The 18,445-nt window shown below is 43.8% G+C and overlaps 1 protein-coding gene across 1 annotated transcript in view; it reads right to left on the bottom strand.

The window, feature by feature from the left end:
- The window catches only part of CTDP1 (CTD phosphatase subunit 1), a 646,418-nt gene that overhangs the window by 291,019 nt on the left and 336,954 nt on the right, over nt 1-18,445 (bottom strand). Inside the window, exon 11 of the mRNA XM_085605940.1 lies at nt 11,271-11,442. Coding sequence (XP_085462066.1) covers nt 11,271-11,442 — 172 coding nt within the window. The remainder of the gene's footprint in view (nt 1-11,270; nt 11,443-18,445) is intronic.

The raw sequence follows: 18,445 nt of genomic DNA, 5'->3' as shown, positions 1-18,445 counted from the left end.
GCACGCGCAGGAAGTAGCTGGTGGCAAATGGAATGCGCGTGGTTGTGCGAGTAACCGCCACCCGATCCGCCTGGAAAGCCTTTGGGAGCATTTGCTGAAGCCCCTACATAAGTCTCGTTGAGCGATCGCTTACGCCCGTGGTTCCCAAAGTGTGCGCCGCGGCACCCCGGTGCGCCGTAATGAGGAGCCAGGGGCGCCGCGACCACAATGCGGAGGGAATGGCTCTTTGCGTGCAGACAAAGGGCCGCTTGTAAAAACGGTAGCTGGACAAAGTAGACTCTTCTACTTTGTCTAGACTAAAGTGTAAGGTCTTGAAAGGTCAGCACACCACACAAACTTCAAAATACTGTCAGCTTCTGGTGATGTATTCTAAACATTCCCGAAAGTGTCAATTAATCAATACCGCTAGTAAAGGCTTTCCGGTGTATATTACAAAGGAGGAGACGCAGACTTCCTAACGTAAAGCACACCTCCGATTAGGCTCGCTTTGACACTCAGATCATATTATTGTGCTGGCATGGTACTGTGTTGAAAACTGTTACACGTTTAATGGCGGGGAGCAGACAATTGTTCTCTGAAGAGTGTCTGCTTGTTTTTAATGCATATGCATTTAACTGGCACAAAAAGAAAATATTATTAATGCCCGCCCTTGCACGGAAATGTAATTAATCTAGGAGAGTCATCAATTTGCGATTTAATTGTGCGTGAGACATATAAATGCTGCAGTAACATGTTGAGATCGAGTTACATTATTTGACACGTTAAAGACGGATAAAATGCAACGATTTGTGCTGTTCGGGTTGTAAAATACTGAAACATGGTCCATCTGCTACTTTGGATGCTTGCATAAATATGTTAAAAGTCTGTTTTCGCACATTTATAGGTAAACGAGCCAGATAAAGTAACCCCTTACATCCCCGAGTATCCCGATCGCTCACAGAATTCCCTGCCTTCAATTTACGCTTGGGAAGAACTCTTCGGTGTTATGAGTGCAGAAATCTGTCGGAAAAAGGGCGTGTGAGGCAGAGGGCAGAGAGTCGTTCTGAGTGGAGTGACTTCTGACATTTCACGGTTTGATGACTAGAAACCTACTGATATCAGTACAAATGTAAAGGTTCGGTGTAGCTTACTGGGACTTTTGCATCCTTTGAAGTACGTGGTCCTATGATAATATGATTGACAGTAATAGCATGCGGCTGTCATACTCTCGCTCTGACCAATGTAAGGGCACATTTACTATTTTTTTCGCGTAACAGTGCCTTTTCGAACCACAACCATGTCGAATACACATGAACCACAAATCAGAAGTTAAACAGAAAAAATATGCACTGAACAAACTTACTGGGTTATCAAATACTTTACAAAGAAAAATCCCAGCTGCTAGAGTAGTATGTTCTTAATGGCAACATGCACAATGCATACAAAGTACACGTAGACTCGTAGAGGTAAAAAAATTGCAATAAATGGCAGACACTCAAAACACTAAAACAAAAGTTACGTTACATGAGGCAGTGGTGGCCGTTGTGCATGTATCAAAGGCAATCAAAATACAAGAGGTAGCAAACGATACGTTACAAAAGGAAAGGTGACGAGTGCATGTTACAAAAGAGTACAAAGTACAAGTAGAGGTATAATACTGCACTAAATGGCACACTCAAAACACAAAAACACCCTGGCAAGGGAGGGATTCCTGTGGGGTCCGTTCAGTGACTGTGTTGCACGGCACACTCTCACTGACATTGCAGCTGAGGTTGTCTGTAACCAGGGGGAGAGGGGATTCACCGGTTTATTTTCAGCTCCCCCTTGCAGTGAGCTTGGCCCTCATAGTGCAGACCCGGTGTGTCTAATATACACAGAGTGCAACCTCTTCACCCGAGGTCGCAGTGACCCCTGACCTCCATGTGTCCAAAGCCCACATCCCTTGGCATGCAGGGTATTTAACTAGCTCGAGCCTCAGCACTCACTCTTAGAAGAACTAGCACTTAAGTGCAGAAATGCACCTGAACAGACTGGGACATAAATTAACCCAGAAAAATGTTTTTGGGCAGCTTGTGGTGGCGCAAAAGACTGATCCTTATCCAAGATCTTTTTTTAAATGTCGAGTTACATATATAATGTCTAACAGACGTCACAGGCAGTTTAATACTACAGCGCCTGGAAGAGTAACTTGGAGCATTGTTTGTCCGCAGCAGTAAATTATGCACGAGGTGCAGTTTGAGTCCTATGGCACAGCGAGTTTGGGACCCACATCTTAGCATTCCTATCCTAGTTAGGGAGACTAACAGGAAGCACAAAACCTGATTGAAGTAATACTTGAATTAATCGGTTCAGTGTTGCCATTGTCTGTGCGTCTTTGCTCCGGAGAATGAGTCTTTTGATTGTAACGTAAACATGTCCGTGGGTTACTGCGTTTGGCAGAGATTTCCTTTTGTTAGTTGCAGTTTACAGTGAGCTAATAACTGTCATAAAAGAACTGCTGGCAGACTTCAAGGTATAGATTTAGAAGATATGGGTTTTCCCCCCAGACTTTCCTTATTGAAATGTTGAGCAAATGGTTCACTTGTGTACAAATCTGTTCTTGTCATTAAAGAGAGCCCCAATCTGTTGTGTTACATTTGAAATTCTGAGTTTGTGCTTCTCCAGACCAAGTACTCTTCAACTATACTGCCTACCAATATGGATGACATGTGAATTCACTCCTTGTTATCCCTTGTCTTATGTAACATGTCCTATACACTGATTTGCACATCTTGATGTTTGATAGTCTCTGTGTAATGTGTGTGTTATGTACAGTGCTCTGACACCCTTCACTCAGAACCGGCTCTAGGGCAGTGCGACCGGTGCCACCGCACCGGGTGCTGACTTCGCACAGGGGCGTAAATGCAACAAAGGCGCTGCCTGGCCCTGCCTAGTCCTGCTGGCCCTGCCTGCCTCAGCTGTGCCTGGCTCTCTGGCCCGGCCTCGCCCTTTTGACCCCAGCTTTTGAACTATTGTTGTGTGGTTAAAAAAAAGTTGCATGGAAACATATTTGGCTATTAATCTTGTATCGCTTAACACTTAACACATTTTTATTAAACAGCTGTTATCTTTGTATTTTGTTACAAATATGATTATAATACCTTCATTGCATCCCAATTAATTTAAGGAAGACAACAGGAAGTACTCCCGGTCGGGCTTACATCCCCCCCCCACCCGCCCACCCGGAAAAAAATGGAGGGGAGCCACGGCCAACTGCCAATTAGGTCAAGGGAGCCACGGGTCAAAAAAGTTTGGGAACCACTGGCTTACGCGATAGCCAGGCGAGACCTAATGAATGTGTCCTCAAGTAATGCAACTGGTGCTATGTAAAGCGCTCTGATACCCGATGCCTTTAGGTCAAGTTCGCGCTATATAAAACTCTGAAAAAAAGAAAAAAAAACGCCAAATCGCCTCACATTCATGTCTCGTTAAGGGCCGAAAGAATTAATGGTGTTTATTTGTTGCCCATTCAGTTAGGTTAAGCAAAGGTAACCCCACTCTTGTCCCATTTCACCTACAAAGAGAAGATGCTGCCAAAAGGGATTTCTATTAAAAACACCCTGAAGCCAAATACAAGTGAATGCAAAGTCATACAATGTTTCCAAACGCAAACAAAGGGATTTCTGGGTGTTTCCCAAGGTGAAACTACCAGCTTCGAGCCTCCCTCGGACTTGAGCTTAAGGGGGGATGGCACCCTCTCTCTAAAAATACTGGTAGGACTCTGAACACCCACCTCTTTCTCAATATCAACACACAGTGTTCCCGGTCAAGAGTTTTCCTGGAAAGGAGGTGACTGTTTGTTGCCAATTGCTCGGGAGTGGTGCCAGTATAGACCCCACACATTTCCAGAGCGGAACGTAGTCCGTGCTGAGCCACAAGGTGGCTCCACTTCCCAGCACACAGAAGTACAGTTGAAAGGTTTCTGGATACAGCCTGATGCCTGGGGAATATTCAAAAGGTGAGGAATCTGCAGCTAGAAGTCTCTATCAGAAAACTCTTAATACCTGATCAAGTGAGTATATGTGAGCACATGCATGCCCAAATGTATCTTCGTGCAAGACCTACATGAACTGCAAGTTTAAAAAAAAGAGGCATACCAACAGAAAAATGAATTTGAAAGGCCATATGTTCTGTTATGTTAATTACATTTGATATAGCGCTCGAATACCCATAGGCATCTCAGCGATGCTTACAAAAACTACTAGGATTGGTGGTCTACTGAAGAGCAACAGTTAGGCTGGTTTGTAAACCTGCGTCTTCAAGTGGACTGCACCCTCTGTAGCTTGTGTATAACCTATATACTCTTGTAAACATGGTGACTGTGGAAAACCGCATCTTTCGGTCAGCTACATTACCACTACTCCATACTCTGCTGTTCTCCTCACCTCCGTACGCCCCTCCCCATCAAACATTTCACTCCCTACACCTACCAATACCTCCAGTAACAGTCACTCTCCTCTCTTCCCCTTACCCTCCAATAATAGCTGAACAGCCCTTCATGTGTCTCATCTTCCCTTCCCCAACTCACTAATCGTCTGCTTCCCAAACCTGCTATTCTTCAATAACAGCCTCCACATCTCTCTCCTCCCTCACTCCTCACCACCACGTATACAGTCCATACTGCCTCTCCTTATAACTCCCTTCCTACGTGTCAATGTTTTTCTCAACCACTGACCTGTTCCCATCTGCCCCTACTTTGTCTTTTCAATCTCTTCCACTACATATGTATCCTGGTACCCGTATATTACCCACCCCTCCTCTGGCTTACTATAAGCACCATCACTTCCACTCCTTTCTCAATCCCAATCCTCAACTCTTCCATTTCTTCCTTCAAATCTCTCGAGTCAATCTCCCCCTGCCCCTTTCCATACCTGGTGGTTCAGAATTTCAATTCTGCATATTAGGCGACCTCAAACCTTGGTTTGGCAAAGCAGAACGTACTCAAACAAGATCTCTCCATTCATATTTTGAAATCCTGACCCTCCACCAACTGGGTTCCAGCTCAGCGCACACTGCCATAAAGATGTAATCTTTGACTTTCCATTAAACATCTCCGCAAAAAAAACATCAGACCATCACTTGCAGAGACTAGTGCATTGATTTTAAACTTTTTTCGTATTTTCATCGCTTTATGCTAAGTCCAGCTAGACCGTCTGCACAACCATTGCCGTACCTAATAGACATCCCCTGTATCCCACACAGGCCACACTATTTTTCCTAATGCTAGCAAGCATGTGCTGCTTTCTAGGTACCCTCTTATCCAACCTCCCAGTAAGTGCTGAAGTACCTTAACAGAGAATTAAAAAACTATACACACGAGTTCTGTGCACAAAAGCTTTTTAACCTCCGCAACATGAAACTATACCATTCTAAACTACATTTATACAAATGTCTGTGAAAGAATCACAACTTAACAAAACCAATAGAGACCTCCATTCAACTATACGGAAATGCCTAAAGCTGGCATAGTGTTTTATACTGCGTAGTATGCAAAACAATTCCAAGAGATCACATTTTGCTAGAACAAGAAATGTGACTCTCCTGACCCAGAGTAACACAATTTTTTCAAATGAGAAATTATCATTCCAACACAAGTCTCCTTTCCCCAAAGACAAACGAGCAACACAAGTACATTGATGTAATGTACATTCTACCACTGTAATAAAAGCCACACTGTTCCATAAACCAGTCCAAGCTAAGTATATTACTTCCACCAACATTTTATTAGAAAACATCAGTTATGTTGGTTAAATAAGAGCATCACCCGAGAAAAGGCAAATGTACACGAAATGGACATGTTTGAGTGAGCAATGATAACTAATAAAACAGTAAAAGAAAATCTTGCTTTGCAAAAAAATACAACACAACATAATTGCTGTTTTCCATCAGAAAAGCTGACTTGTCACTTTTCTCTGATCAACCTTACTCCTGGAACCTTGTAACATTCGAAAAGAAGAACACATTGATGGTGCGGAAAAAATGCCTTTTTATTTCCCCTGGTATATGTGTGAGACAGTATTATGTGTTACAAAGTGATGGCGTGGAAGATCGAACGGTAATTACCGAGATGATCTTTACTATAGGTACGATGAAGTCACATTTAATCCTGACCCTGGACTTTGGAAAGGCCCTTGCACCTAATTACCTCGTATCCGCTGCCTCGTGCACATAACACTTATTACAGCTGAAGCGCCTGCATTAAGATAATTGCAGCTTCCTGACTGCTGCGCTAGTAGCAGTTCTGCCTTAAAGGTAAACTCGTTGGAAAATTGTTAAAACTCAAAATCTATGCATTCCTTTCCATCTTCCCTTATTTGCCCCTGCACACCTCTAAGTGTTCTTGGTGGGACTCTACAGGGTTTGCAGGAAAAATGTGCTTCACAAGTTGGTGGCAAACAATTGTGGGTCAGCACCAACCTCATACCCAGGCGTGGTGTGCTGAACTGGTCAACATTATCACACAGTAGCCCGGTACGTCGTCACAAAGGTTGAATCCAAGCTAGGGATCAGAAACCACATATATTGGGCACCTCAGGATCAAAAGCATGATAACCAGCTGATTCAGTTAGCGCTCAACAGAATAAAAGGCAAGAGGAGGGTGGGGACTTGGATGTTTATTTTTATGTTCCCTCCCCACCCTTTTTTTTAAGATATGTAGTGGCCTAGAGGAAGTAGAAAAATGCTGCAGCAGAATCTGTGACGTCACTTCAATGGACATGTTAACTGGTTACCAGCTGCAAGACACAGTTATGCATTATGGTCTTCTAAGAAAGAAATCTACAAATATGCTATTACAAAAACAAAGCCTGAAGAAGGAGTATGCATTATTATGGCAAAGATGATCCAGCAAAAGGAAGTGGGATACTCATTCATTTAACAATGATGGTGATAGCCATTCTAGATGTAAAATGAGATGAACATGGACTTTCAATGCAAGAGAACTGCTCTGGTCACACACCGGAAGGTGTAAAGCTGTTCATTATTCCAGAAACGTTATTTTTGCCAAGATCCAATCACGTCTAACCTCTTTGCCTTACTCGTGCTATCTATGGTCACAACACCGAGTCACAACACTACAATAAGACTAGTGCTACTGAGCCCAAAGGCCATTAAGTTGGCAGCAGTAATTTAATGCTCAGCTTAAGGAATAGGAAGGGCATGGAAATATACATTATGTAGCAATGTTAACTACATAAACTCCTCTGAGATTTAAATGCCTGCTTCCAAAGATTCACACCAATACCAGCATAAGCGTAACAAATGTTTAGGAGTAGTAGGATAGACATCAATGCTAGCAAATAGGCCAAAATCTGTTAAAACGGGTGGGGCCTGATTCACAAAGGTAATTAGGAGGAACTGAAGTAGTAGTCCTGTATTACTCTAATCCATACTCTTACGTGCCTTTGTGAATCAGCCCCAAAACATCTAAATGGGAATGTTCAAGGAATATTGATATACAATTAGTACAAATTGAAAGGAAGAAAACCACAGGGATGCACTTTACAAAAGTCTGTGCCAAACTGAAACAAAACCAAAAATCTACTAACATCAAAAGATTCTTCTTCAAGGTGGAGGAACTGACTTTTAATGATGTAGGTGAAAAAAATCTTATTTTTAAGTTGAGGCAGGGAAAGAAAAAAGGAGCCAAAGATGCATGCATAAGTTACTCCTGCAAGACTTAACCATCTCAGGATAGATCAGATTGGTAGCATTTTTTAGTGCTGTTATCTTACAATGGGTACTTACTCATTTGCTCTAACAGGAAACCCCGAGACTGTGAGACATATAAACAAGTTCAAAACAATAAAGTTGCTTTACACTATTCCAAAACATGTTTGAATCACCATACTAGTAACTACATTAAAATCTACCAAAACAGACAAACACTACTGCCTTGAAATCGAAACGCAGTTCAGGCAAAGTTGACTGTTACTTTGAACACCTTCTGTGAAATTATAAATGGATGCTTACATTAATCAATTGTTCTGCTTCTGTTGCACATGTCCGGTTTCTAATTCACTTTTTTAGTTAGAACTTTATTTAGATTCTTGTTCACAGAAACAAATTCTGTGTGCTTGATCCATGATAAGGAGGTAAACATCAAAAGCAAAGCAGTAGAAGGCAATACATTTCTTCTATAAAATGAAGGCGACATTTCAGATATTACTGAAAAGTTAGAGTAAAGACACGAACGCCAACATGCAGAGTTTTAGCGCTAAATCTTCATATTGTCTCTGGATAATCAAAGATATCGCACCGACTTACATTCAATATGCTGGTTAAACCAGTCATGTTTGTAGGCTCTCTCATCGGGGGGGGGGGGGGGGGGGGGGTTAGTGTGAGCTTCCAAAGTGTGCAATTGAGAGTCTGGCGGCCAATAGGTGTGTGAGAAGTCTAAGGCTGTAAGGGAGATACGCTGTTCTTGCCATGGTCTCTGAACATCAATAATGTGGGGTTAAGCAGGATGGTCACCCCAGTCATGGCTTTGATATGAGACAACATTTTCTTCCAGTAGCGTGGTAAGTGTGGGCAGGAGCATCTCATATGCAAAATTACACCAGTCTCGCCAAAGCACTTCTAACATGCGCCAGAAGCACTCACCGTCACCTTTCGTCTAGATAGGGAAAGGTACCACCTTGTTTGGTACACATTTTCCCTGTGCTGGGTGCAGAAAGATGACCTGGTACACCTCACCAAAATTTTAATCCATACCTCATTGGAGATATCGGTGCTCAAGTCTTTATCCCACTGGGGTGGGTGTTGGTGCTTATGTGCGGGTTGTAATTTAATATGGTTGCTTAGAGTGGAGATCTTTGTATGTCTGTTGTAGAACAGGGATTCTACTGGAGTTTTCTCCTGAGCCCTTCCTTCTCTAACTGGTCCTTTTTAAGATCAGTGTAGTAAATGGGTTAAACGACTCATCGCCATGAGTGAACAGGTCTATGGTTCCAGTCAAGGGCTAGAAGTAACTGGGTGGCACAAATGTAATTTTCACTATTTGGAACTCCCTGCCCTCCATCAGTTTGAGTAACAGGGAGAGGTCTTGATACACTTGGGGTATTAATATTCCAAATGAAGGTGGTTTGTTTTTTCGGTTTCTGGGAAGTGACCGATTGAAGGAACTTAAGGAGCTTTCCCCATCTATAAAGGCCTTTGTAGAAGTTATCAAGCAGGGGAGGGGTGTTATGAGAATATATTGTATTTGAGGAGTTGGTTAGGCGGCTGGCAAGATATTTTATTCGGGCGTACGGACCAGCTTATGCCATGCTCCTCTATGGCGGCTCAAAAGGCATTTAACAGGCCATAAACTTGCATTCCTTGGGACTTGGCATAATGTATCTTGAACCCAGAGCCTTCCACATAGAGGGCCCATTTGTCTGCCAGAACAGGAAGCAACATTTCTGGATCAGTTAAAAAACAAAGGACCACTCGGACTTACGTGGCACTAATCTACTTAAGCAACAGGGACTCATCATTGTCCGAAACTAAGGAATTCCTCAAATGCCAATAATTTTGAAATGCTACTTCTGATGGCCTTCTAAAAATAAAATAAAACACTGCAGCTTGAGAGCCTCAAACAGTGTTGAATAGTATCTCCAAGACACGTGACTGATACTTCTACTACCATTCGAATCTAGAGACAACTACTTTTCGTTTGCGAAAATCAGCCAAGATTGACACCCAGAGGCTCTCGGGACCACTTACTTGTTTCCATGCTATACGCATTGTATATTACTAGGTACAACCTCGTGTTTGTACGTTGAAGCCTTGAAAAAGACACCTCAGTAACAAAACACGTGTCGGATGTTGTCTATCACTGAACATTACTATGTTAATTGGACTCGGAATTGCCATCATCAAATTGCATAGTCCTTTTACTTTTTTCCTTTCTGTAAAAACTGAAATTGAATTTATATGCTTTCAGTGGGACTATTAAGTCATTGAGAAAATGGCTTTCTTCTGCATTTTGTAACCTGTGAAAAGGAAACAAAGTTCCTCTAGTAAACCTCAAACACATGTTACTAAATATCATCAAATGATTGGAGTGCCGGGGTATACTTTCTCAATTGTATAGTAACACGAGGGCATTGTCTGTTGTGTACTCACACCTAAGGTAGTAGGGTGTGGTAATACCCTGAGTAGCACCATTACTTAAACAGTTGATGCTTACTTGACCTATTAGCATTACATGCCCACTAAATGTGTTTGCTTAGTGAGGTGCGGCATTTTTTCCGACTACTTCCCCTTTTTTTTGCTGTAAAAAAAAAAAGAAAAAAAAAAAAAAAAAAAGGAGGTCGTCAGCAAATAAAGCCAGTTAGTGTTTGTACTAGCCTAACCGTTTGTATGCATATGTATAAGTTGTACAAACTGCAGTAATGCAAAGCGTTTACTAATGAGGTGAGTGATCTAAGGTAATACAGTGTGCAGTGAGGTCAGCTTGGCTTACAGTGTTTTAAGTATAACAACGTATACACATAATTGCAGAATGAAACCATTTGAGGCTATTTAAAATGCTCGCAGAATGCTCTCCGATTGTGTGCCAATACATGCATAAGCGTGAAAGCAAGATTAAGGATGGTTTGCTTTCATAATAAAATATACAAGAAAAATTCAAACCAGAATTGTTTTTTGCTAATCTATTGTAATTCTTTATATACAATTTCTGCAAAGCATTATTTAGTAAAACATGCTTGAAACATGCACATATTTAAAAAAAAACAAAAAAAAAAACTAATAGTGGAAAATCCGTATAAAAACATTAAGGGAAGCATGAAAATAAATTAGGGGTCTGATTCCTAAAAAAGGTCACGAACATAGCAGGTATATGTGTGCGTGACCTTTGATCCCACCCTGGAAAAAAAGGTTTACTCTTGCATTCGTCAAGGGTAAATTTCCAACTTTTCCCACAGTGCTAAGAAATTGGGGAGGAGCTGGTGAACACATTGAAATATGTTAGATTGTGGGTGTCCACTGCCTCACAGGGCATTCCAACTTTGAATATACAGCTTCCTGCTTGCTTCTAGCTTCTGTCTGTGGATACTTACATTATCAAAAAGGCTATTTTCCAAACTCTGATTTAATGAGAATGCTGCCATAACTGGTAAAATCACTGCAGGCCACTAAAACGGACAAGAGGATTGAATTTACAGGGCAAGTAGATTTCTGAAGCATCCCGTCACTTGGACAAGTAGATATTTTATCAAATTCCACATCCCTGTGAGCTGTACAGTCAGATGTGCATATTGGCTCACCTCTTTATCCATACTCTCCAAGTCCTCTTTGCACAAGGTGTACAACGGCATTGTTTCTGACATGCTTGGCTGCCTTTTTCTTCTGGAGGGCCCAGGCTGCTCCTCATCCTGACCCGTCGAAGTCAACTCCTCTTCGTCATCATACATTTGCTCCTGATGTGGCTGTACCACCCTGCAAAATGGCCATGTTCCAAAATGAAACCTGTTTAACATATAGCTATCTTACAATATTGCTCATTTACATAACTCAAAACAGTAATGCTAAGTCACTAGCAAGCAGGAAGTCTTATTGATGCCTTTACACACAGAATTTCAACACTTTTCATTCAAGAAGAGTTTTTGAATGTTGTTTCAGAAATATTCTGTTGAGATTTACTTATGGTTCTTGCTGAGACCCATGTTCTGGAGTGAAGGTATTGATAATGTGTTCATTTAAGACAATTGTCTACATCTCAATGGATGTCAAAAGTGCAGAACTCCGCGAACCTTACAGAAAAATGCATGTCCCGGATGAGTGACACCTGATGGCTAACCTCCTGTCACAAAGTAGTGTGGACATGTAAACCAGGATACAGCTTCTATAGGAGGAGAGCGGAGTGAAACTTGTCAGGCCCCAAACAAACTTGTGCATAACCATGCCAAAAGAAACCACTAGTCGGGCTAAAGATGCTAAAAACATCTAAGACGTCCTTCGGAAGCAGATGTCCAATGAACTATAAGGTGACTGTGACCAGCAAACTGCAAAATGATTATTCAGATTCAAGTAGACCTGGGAGCTCAAACATTTCTACGTCTCGGTTGTTTCTGTATACAGCATTACAGGGAATGCAGAATGGTAAATCTGCATGTAAAATACTGGTGGGAACTAGATGGCCTTAGATGAACAAGTTACTTACTTTTGGTAACGATGTATCTAGAAGAGACGTATGTTAGTTGGAGATTCCTTACCTTAGAATTTACCCCAGGTGGCAGTCTGGCTCCGGAGATTTTTTCTTCAACAATACCCATGCTCGTTGGTAGGTGGCGTCTGTCGAATCAGCGTCTCCATCATGGTTGCCAGGATGACATTGCGGTGCCTTAGACGTCGCCCCTGCGCGCTGACGTTAGTTCTGGCACAACTTTCCATGCCAGAAATGCAGAGCCAAGAAAGATATTGACCACTGGTGCGCCACAATTAGGGCCCTGTAAGGGAGTCCCTATCCCTAGAAATCAGTTCGCAAAGTGGGGAGGATGGGTGGGGAAGTAAGGAATCTACAACTAATATATGTCTTACAGATGCATCATTACCCAAGGTAAGTAACTTGTTCAACTGAAAGAGACTGTTACTTGTGGATTCCTTACCTTAGAATTGATACCCCAGCAATACCATTCCCGGAGGAGGGTCTGCAAACCAAGTTCACACGAGAAAGTCCTGGAGGACCAAACAGGCAAAATAGCCATCCCTCGGACTGGACTGTCCAGGCAATAGTGTCTAGTAAACGTTTGCAGAGACGCCCACGTTGCCGCCTGCCAAATAACAAGCAGTGGGACTCCGCCTGCCAACGCAGTGGTTGCTGCTGTAGCCCTAGTGGAGTGAGCACGCAACCCCCTGGAGGATCCTTCTTTGCTAAAGCATAGCAGATCTTAATGCAAAGGCCAACCCATCAAGAGATGTTACGTTTTTTTAACAGCCTGGCCTTTCTTGGCACCCACATAGCCAACAAAGAGATGATCATCCACCCGGACGTCTTTGGTGTGGTCAAGACAGAATGACAAATTCACGTTTAGGGTTCAGACGGTGGAGTCTTTCCTCCTCCATTGAAGGGTACGCAGGTGGGAAAAAGGTGGGCAAGGTGATGGATTGTCCTACAGGAAACGGTGTAACCACTTAAGGAAGGAACAAAGGCTTTGTTCTAAGCATCACTTTGTCCAGATGCACAGAGAAGAAAGGGGGCTTGGAAGATACAGCCTAAAACTCACTCAACCTGCTAGCAGAGGTGATGGCAACAAAGAAGGCAGTCTTGAGAGTGAGGAACCTGAGAGGACAGTTATGAAGAGGCTCGAAGTGAGCACACATAAATGTGATAACAAGATTCAAGTCCCACTGGGGCATTATGAAGGGAGATGGACGAAACAGAGGAGTAGTGGCCTTAAAGAATAACAGTAGGAGCCTTGAACAAGGATTGCTGATCTGGCAGCTGAAGAAAAGCAGAGATAGCTGCAAGATAACCTTTGAGAGTGCCCAGAGCACAACCCTTCTAGGCCAAAGAAAGTATATACAAAAGGACCTCTGAAAGAGTGGCAGAAAGGGGATGCACAGCCTTTGCTGTGCACCATGCCACAAACATGTTTCATCTACAGGCGTATACTGACTTAGTGGAGGGACGCCTGGCTGCCAAGATGACATCACAGACTTCGGGCGGAAGGTCAAAAGCTGTCAACTGACGTTGCTCAATCTCCTTACAAGGAGGTGGAGACTGGACATGTTCGGGTGAAGAACTGTCTCTAGCTGCTGCGACAGAAGATCCTCCCGAAGGGGCAGTCTGATCGGGGGGGGGAGGATCAATGGCCATGCTCAGAAGCTCAGGGTAACCAGACTTCAAGCTCAGTCCAGACCCACAACAATAACTTAGGCCCAGTCGCGGTTGATCTGATTGAGCACTTGGGGCAGAAGTGGTACAGGCGGAAAGGCGTACAGGAGGCCGCAGTTCTGCTCGCGACGAAAAGCATTGTAGAGCAAGTGCCGACTTAGAAATTCCAACGCGCAATACTTCTGGCATTGCGCGTTCTCTTCGGTGGCAAACTGATCTAAACAAGGCTCTCCCCACTGCTGAAAGAGGCCCTGCACCACCTCCAAATGAAGACGCTGTTCGTGATCAACCAAGCACCGACGGCTGAGTTTGTCTGCCCTGGCATTCGGAGAACCCGCCAGGTGTTGAACCACCAGGGTTATGCCTGGACGTTCCAGCCATGTCAAGTGGCGAAGGGCCTCATGATGAAAGGTCCACAACCCCACCCTGCCCTGTTTGTTGCAATACCACATGGTGGTGGTGTTGTCTGAACGTCTGCACCACTTTCCCTTTGAGTGGGAAGGAACGCCTTCAGTGCCAGTCTGATCTCCCGGAGCTCCAGCAGGTTGCTACGGAGCCCGGACTCCACCGGAGACAAGACGCCTTTGACAGGCCTCCAACAACTTTCGGGACCGCTCCCGCAAAGTCTTTTGGTGCATAGCCTAGCAGTCAGAGCACAACTTCGGGTCGTGGTTGCGCACCAGACACCACAAGCACACGAGGTATGGACCGGTCACAGACATCTTGTGACACGAACCGCAGGGTTTGAAGCTGGTCCGACGTAGGGACATCCCTCATGCACCAGGAGTGCAAGACTCAAAAAAGACGTTTACAAAAGTCGCAAAAAGCTAGCCAAAAAACATCTACGGGGTAGCTATCTCCAGCTCTGCGCTAGGATGGCGCGGAAAAAGAAACCAGTGACGTCAGCGTGCAAGGGCTGCATCTAAGTAGGCACTGCGACGTTATACTGGCGACCACAACGCAGACGCGGAGTCAACCGATGCCACCTACAGACGTGCAGGGGTATTGCGGAAGAAAACATTTCTGGATCCAGACTGGCACTTCTATCTGTAAATGGGGTAAAACTGCGAGAGACTACTAGGAGAATCAAGCAAAGGATTGCATGAAAGGATAACAGACTGCATTCAGACAACTAATTGGGTTGATCTACACACTAGTGCAGCAGGAATCAAATGTTTCTACAGTTTGACAAACATTACTTCTATTGATGTAGGCACAGGTGTAGGGGTGTGGATATGAGTTTCGGTGGGTGTGAGAGCGCAGCGTTATGCACTGCAACTACTTTAGATGTGCTTGCAAATGTCCAGAATTTTTATTTTATTTTAGGTTTTGACTTTTGGTCCTTCAACCCGCCTCATTCTATTTCCCCTTAGGTCAGTGAAAAACTCATCCACATTCCCTGCCCTCTAGCACAATTTACCTAAGGTTCCAAGAAAGAAATAATTTACTTGAAGTGCCATCGCTGGTATTTTTAATCCAACAGAAAAATACAAAAGCTGAAGCATATTTCCTCCTGGACCAATTTCACCAGCACAAAAATTAACTTGGCACTGGATCATCACTTCCTCAGTTCTTACTACTACAACAAAGAAGGTAGCACACATTGGACTGAAACAGGGAGATGGCAAGAGAGCCATATAAAATAAGGTAACAGATGAATTAAGCACGCACAAGTTACTATAGTGACCACAATAAAAATATTTACCTACAAATGGGTGTTTTCTGCATTTGTAGCTTTCATGAAATCATTTTTCTTAGAATAATCCTGGGTAAAAGTTCTTAAAATTCCCAGAACAATATCACTTGCCATAGGCACTGTAAACTTAAACAAGCTCTAGCATTTTAGATTCTTAAAACACCTTCATCAAGCACTTCTTTGACTGGCATGATGGGTCTCCGATGAAACTTTAAATTGCTGGAGGACTACATTCACAATATTTTTCTTCAGAGCTGAATGTGGTATAGATTTACATTTTTGATTGAATGAAAATGCAAGCAGTGTTAGCCCTCTGGAGGGAAATGAGGGCTCTGTATTTTATAAAATAGGTGCTTTAGGTCCACTTGTTATCTTTCTGCATCCTTCCTGGTACAACTAGCAGGCGGGCTGACATGGTATTTGATAGGAACACTGTTATGTTCACCTTGAACTGGTATGATGCACGGCTATTTGCCTAGTTACTTGCCCATGTAGCTGCTGAGTTGACCTAATTTTGCCATCTATTAATCATGCACCTATGAGTAACTTGGCTGTGGCTTAACCTTTCTGCACGGTCAGCAGTCGCTACAACTGGTTAACATTTATTTTAGTTTGATCTGTAACAGCCGTGCTGTATGTTGACACCCAATGATGAATCACTTTTGGTACAGAAGGTTTTAGAGGCAACAAGGTAGAGTTACTTCCACCCAGTGATGAACAAGTTACTTACCCTGGCTAATGGTTTTTATGGTGGATACTCTAATCACAGATTTCTCCCCTTTCTTTAGTTCCCAAGCACCAGACCGTATTAAAAAGATTTTTCAGCACAGCCCCTGTACATTGGTAGGTGGCATCGTGCGGCTCCATGTTGACCCCACTCCGCCCCAGAAGTGAAGGCTGGAACCACATGTAAGCGCCATCCAACATGCGAACGTCAGTTTATTTTTTAACACTATCCACGCCCTAGCTCTAGGACGCCAAGCTTAAACAAGCATTGCCATAGCCAATAGGTCTCGCTTAAGTGTTTAGCCAGAGATATTGACTTTGCCTATGTCTTGAAGCTGTGCTTTACAGAAGTCTCCAGCATGCTGAAATGTTATATTAAAGAAGTGTCAGAAGCATTTTTGTTACCGTATATATGACCAAGAAAGCATTATGTACAACTGAACGACCATATTAAAAATGTATTACCAATAAATGTCTTGAGTTATTTTTTTGGGTCCTTTCAATGCTGGCAACTTCAATCTGCCTGTCCCAATGGTTGCTTGTTATGGTTTTTTAGGTCTCGCCTGACCCAGCGCATGCGCTGGTCTGGCGAGACTTATTGAGAGGGCTCCAAAAAGTGCTACCAGGCCAGCCTAGGGCTACAGTGCATGTGTGCGCGCGCTGCGTTTTACCGCGATTACTTTCACGGCCACACGGCCGCTTTGCATAGCCAATAGGTCTCGCTTTTGGGACCTTATAAGTATTTAGTTATGCAACTGTTGCATGGCTAAACACTTATAAGGTCCCAAAGGCGAGACCTATTGGCTATGCCAATGCTTGTTTTTGTTATTGGGGGTCGGGGGGCATAAATAACAGGAGGGTGAAGGTTGGGAAATAGTACTTGTATAACAGTCAGTGAGAGAGTCAGTTAGTCAGTCAGTGAGAGAGTCAGTTAGTCAGTCAGTGAGAGAGTCAGTTAGTCAGTCAGTGAGAGAGTCAGTTAGTCAGTCAGTGAGAGAGTCAGTTAGTCAGTCAGTGAGAGAGTCAGTCAGTGAGAGAGTCAGTCAGTGAGAGAGTCAGTCAGTGAGAGAGTCAGTCAGTGAGAGAGTCAGTCAGTGAGAGAGTCAGTCAGTGAGAGAGTCAGTCAGTGAGAGAGTCAGTCAGTGAGAGAGTCAGTCAGTGAGAGAGTCAGTCAGTGAGAGAGTCAGTCAGTGAGAGAGTCAGTCAGTGAGAGAGTCAGTCAGTGAGAGAGTCAGTCAGTGAGAGAGTCAGTCAGTGAGAGAGTCAGTCAGTGAGAGAGTCAGTCACTGAGAGAGTCAGTCAGTGAGAGAGTCAGTCAGTGAGAGAGTCAGTCAGTGAGAGAGTCAGTCAGTGAGAGAGTCAGTCAGTGAGAGTGTCAGTCAGTGAGAGTGTCAGTCCGTGAGAGTGTCAGTCCGTGAGAGTGTCAGTCAGTGAGAGTGTCAGTCAGTGAGAGTGTCAGTCAGTGAGAGTGTCAGTCAGTGAGAGTGTCAGTCAGTGAGAGTGTCAGTCAGTGAGAGTGTCAGTCAGTGAGAGTCAGTAAGACAGTGAGAGTCAGTGAGAGAGAGTCAGTCAGTGAGAGAGAGTCAGTCAGTGAGAGAGAGTCAGTCAGTGAGAGAGAGTCAGTCAGTGAGAGAGAGTCAGTCAGTGAGAGAGAGTCAGTCAGTGAGAGAGAGTCAGTCAGTGAGAGAGAGTCAGTCAGTGAGAGAGAGTCAGTCAGTGAGAGAGAGTCAGTCAGTGAGAGAGAGTCAGTCAGTGAGAGAGAGTCAGTCAGTGAGAGAGAGTCAGTCAGTGAGAGAGAGCCAGAGTCAGTGAGAGAGAGAGAGCCAGAGTCAGTGAGAGAGAGAGAGCCAGAGTCAGTGAGAGAGAGCCAGAGTCAGTGAGAGAGAGCCAGAGTCAGTGAGAGAGAGCCAGAGTCAGTGAGAGAGAGGCAGAGTCAGTCAGTGAGAGTCAGCCAGTGAGAGTCAGAGTCAGCCAGTGAGAGTCAGAGTCAGTCAGTGGGATAGTCAGGGAGAGTCAGAGTCAGTCTGTGAGAGAAAGTTAGTCAGTCAGTGAGAGAGAGAGTCAGTCAGAGGCAGTCAGTGAGTCAGTTAGAGAGTGAGAGTGAGTCAGTCAGTGAGAGAGATTGAGAGAGTCAGTCAGAGAGAGAGAGAGTGTGTGTGTGTCAGTCAGCCAGTGAGAGAGTC

This window comes from Triturus cristatus, chromosome 5_1 (genome assembly GCF_964204655.1).
Source record: "Triturus cristatus chromosome 5_1, aTriCri1.1, whole genome shotgun sequence".
NCBI lineage: Eukaryota > Metazoa > Chordata > Amphibia > Caudata > Salamandridae > Triturus > Triturus cristatus.
Note: the sequence above shows the minus strand (reverse complement) of the source record. Positions and strands in the feature narration are given on the sequence as shown.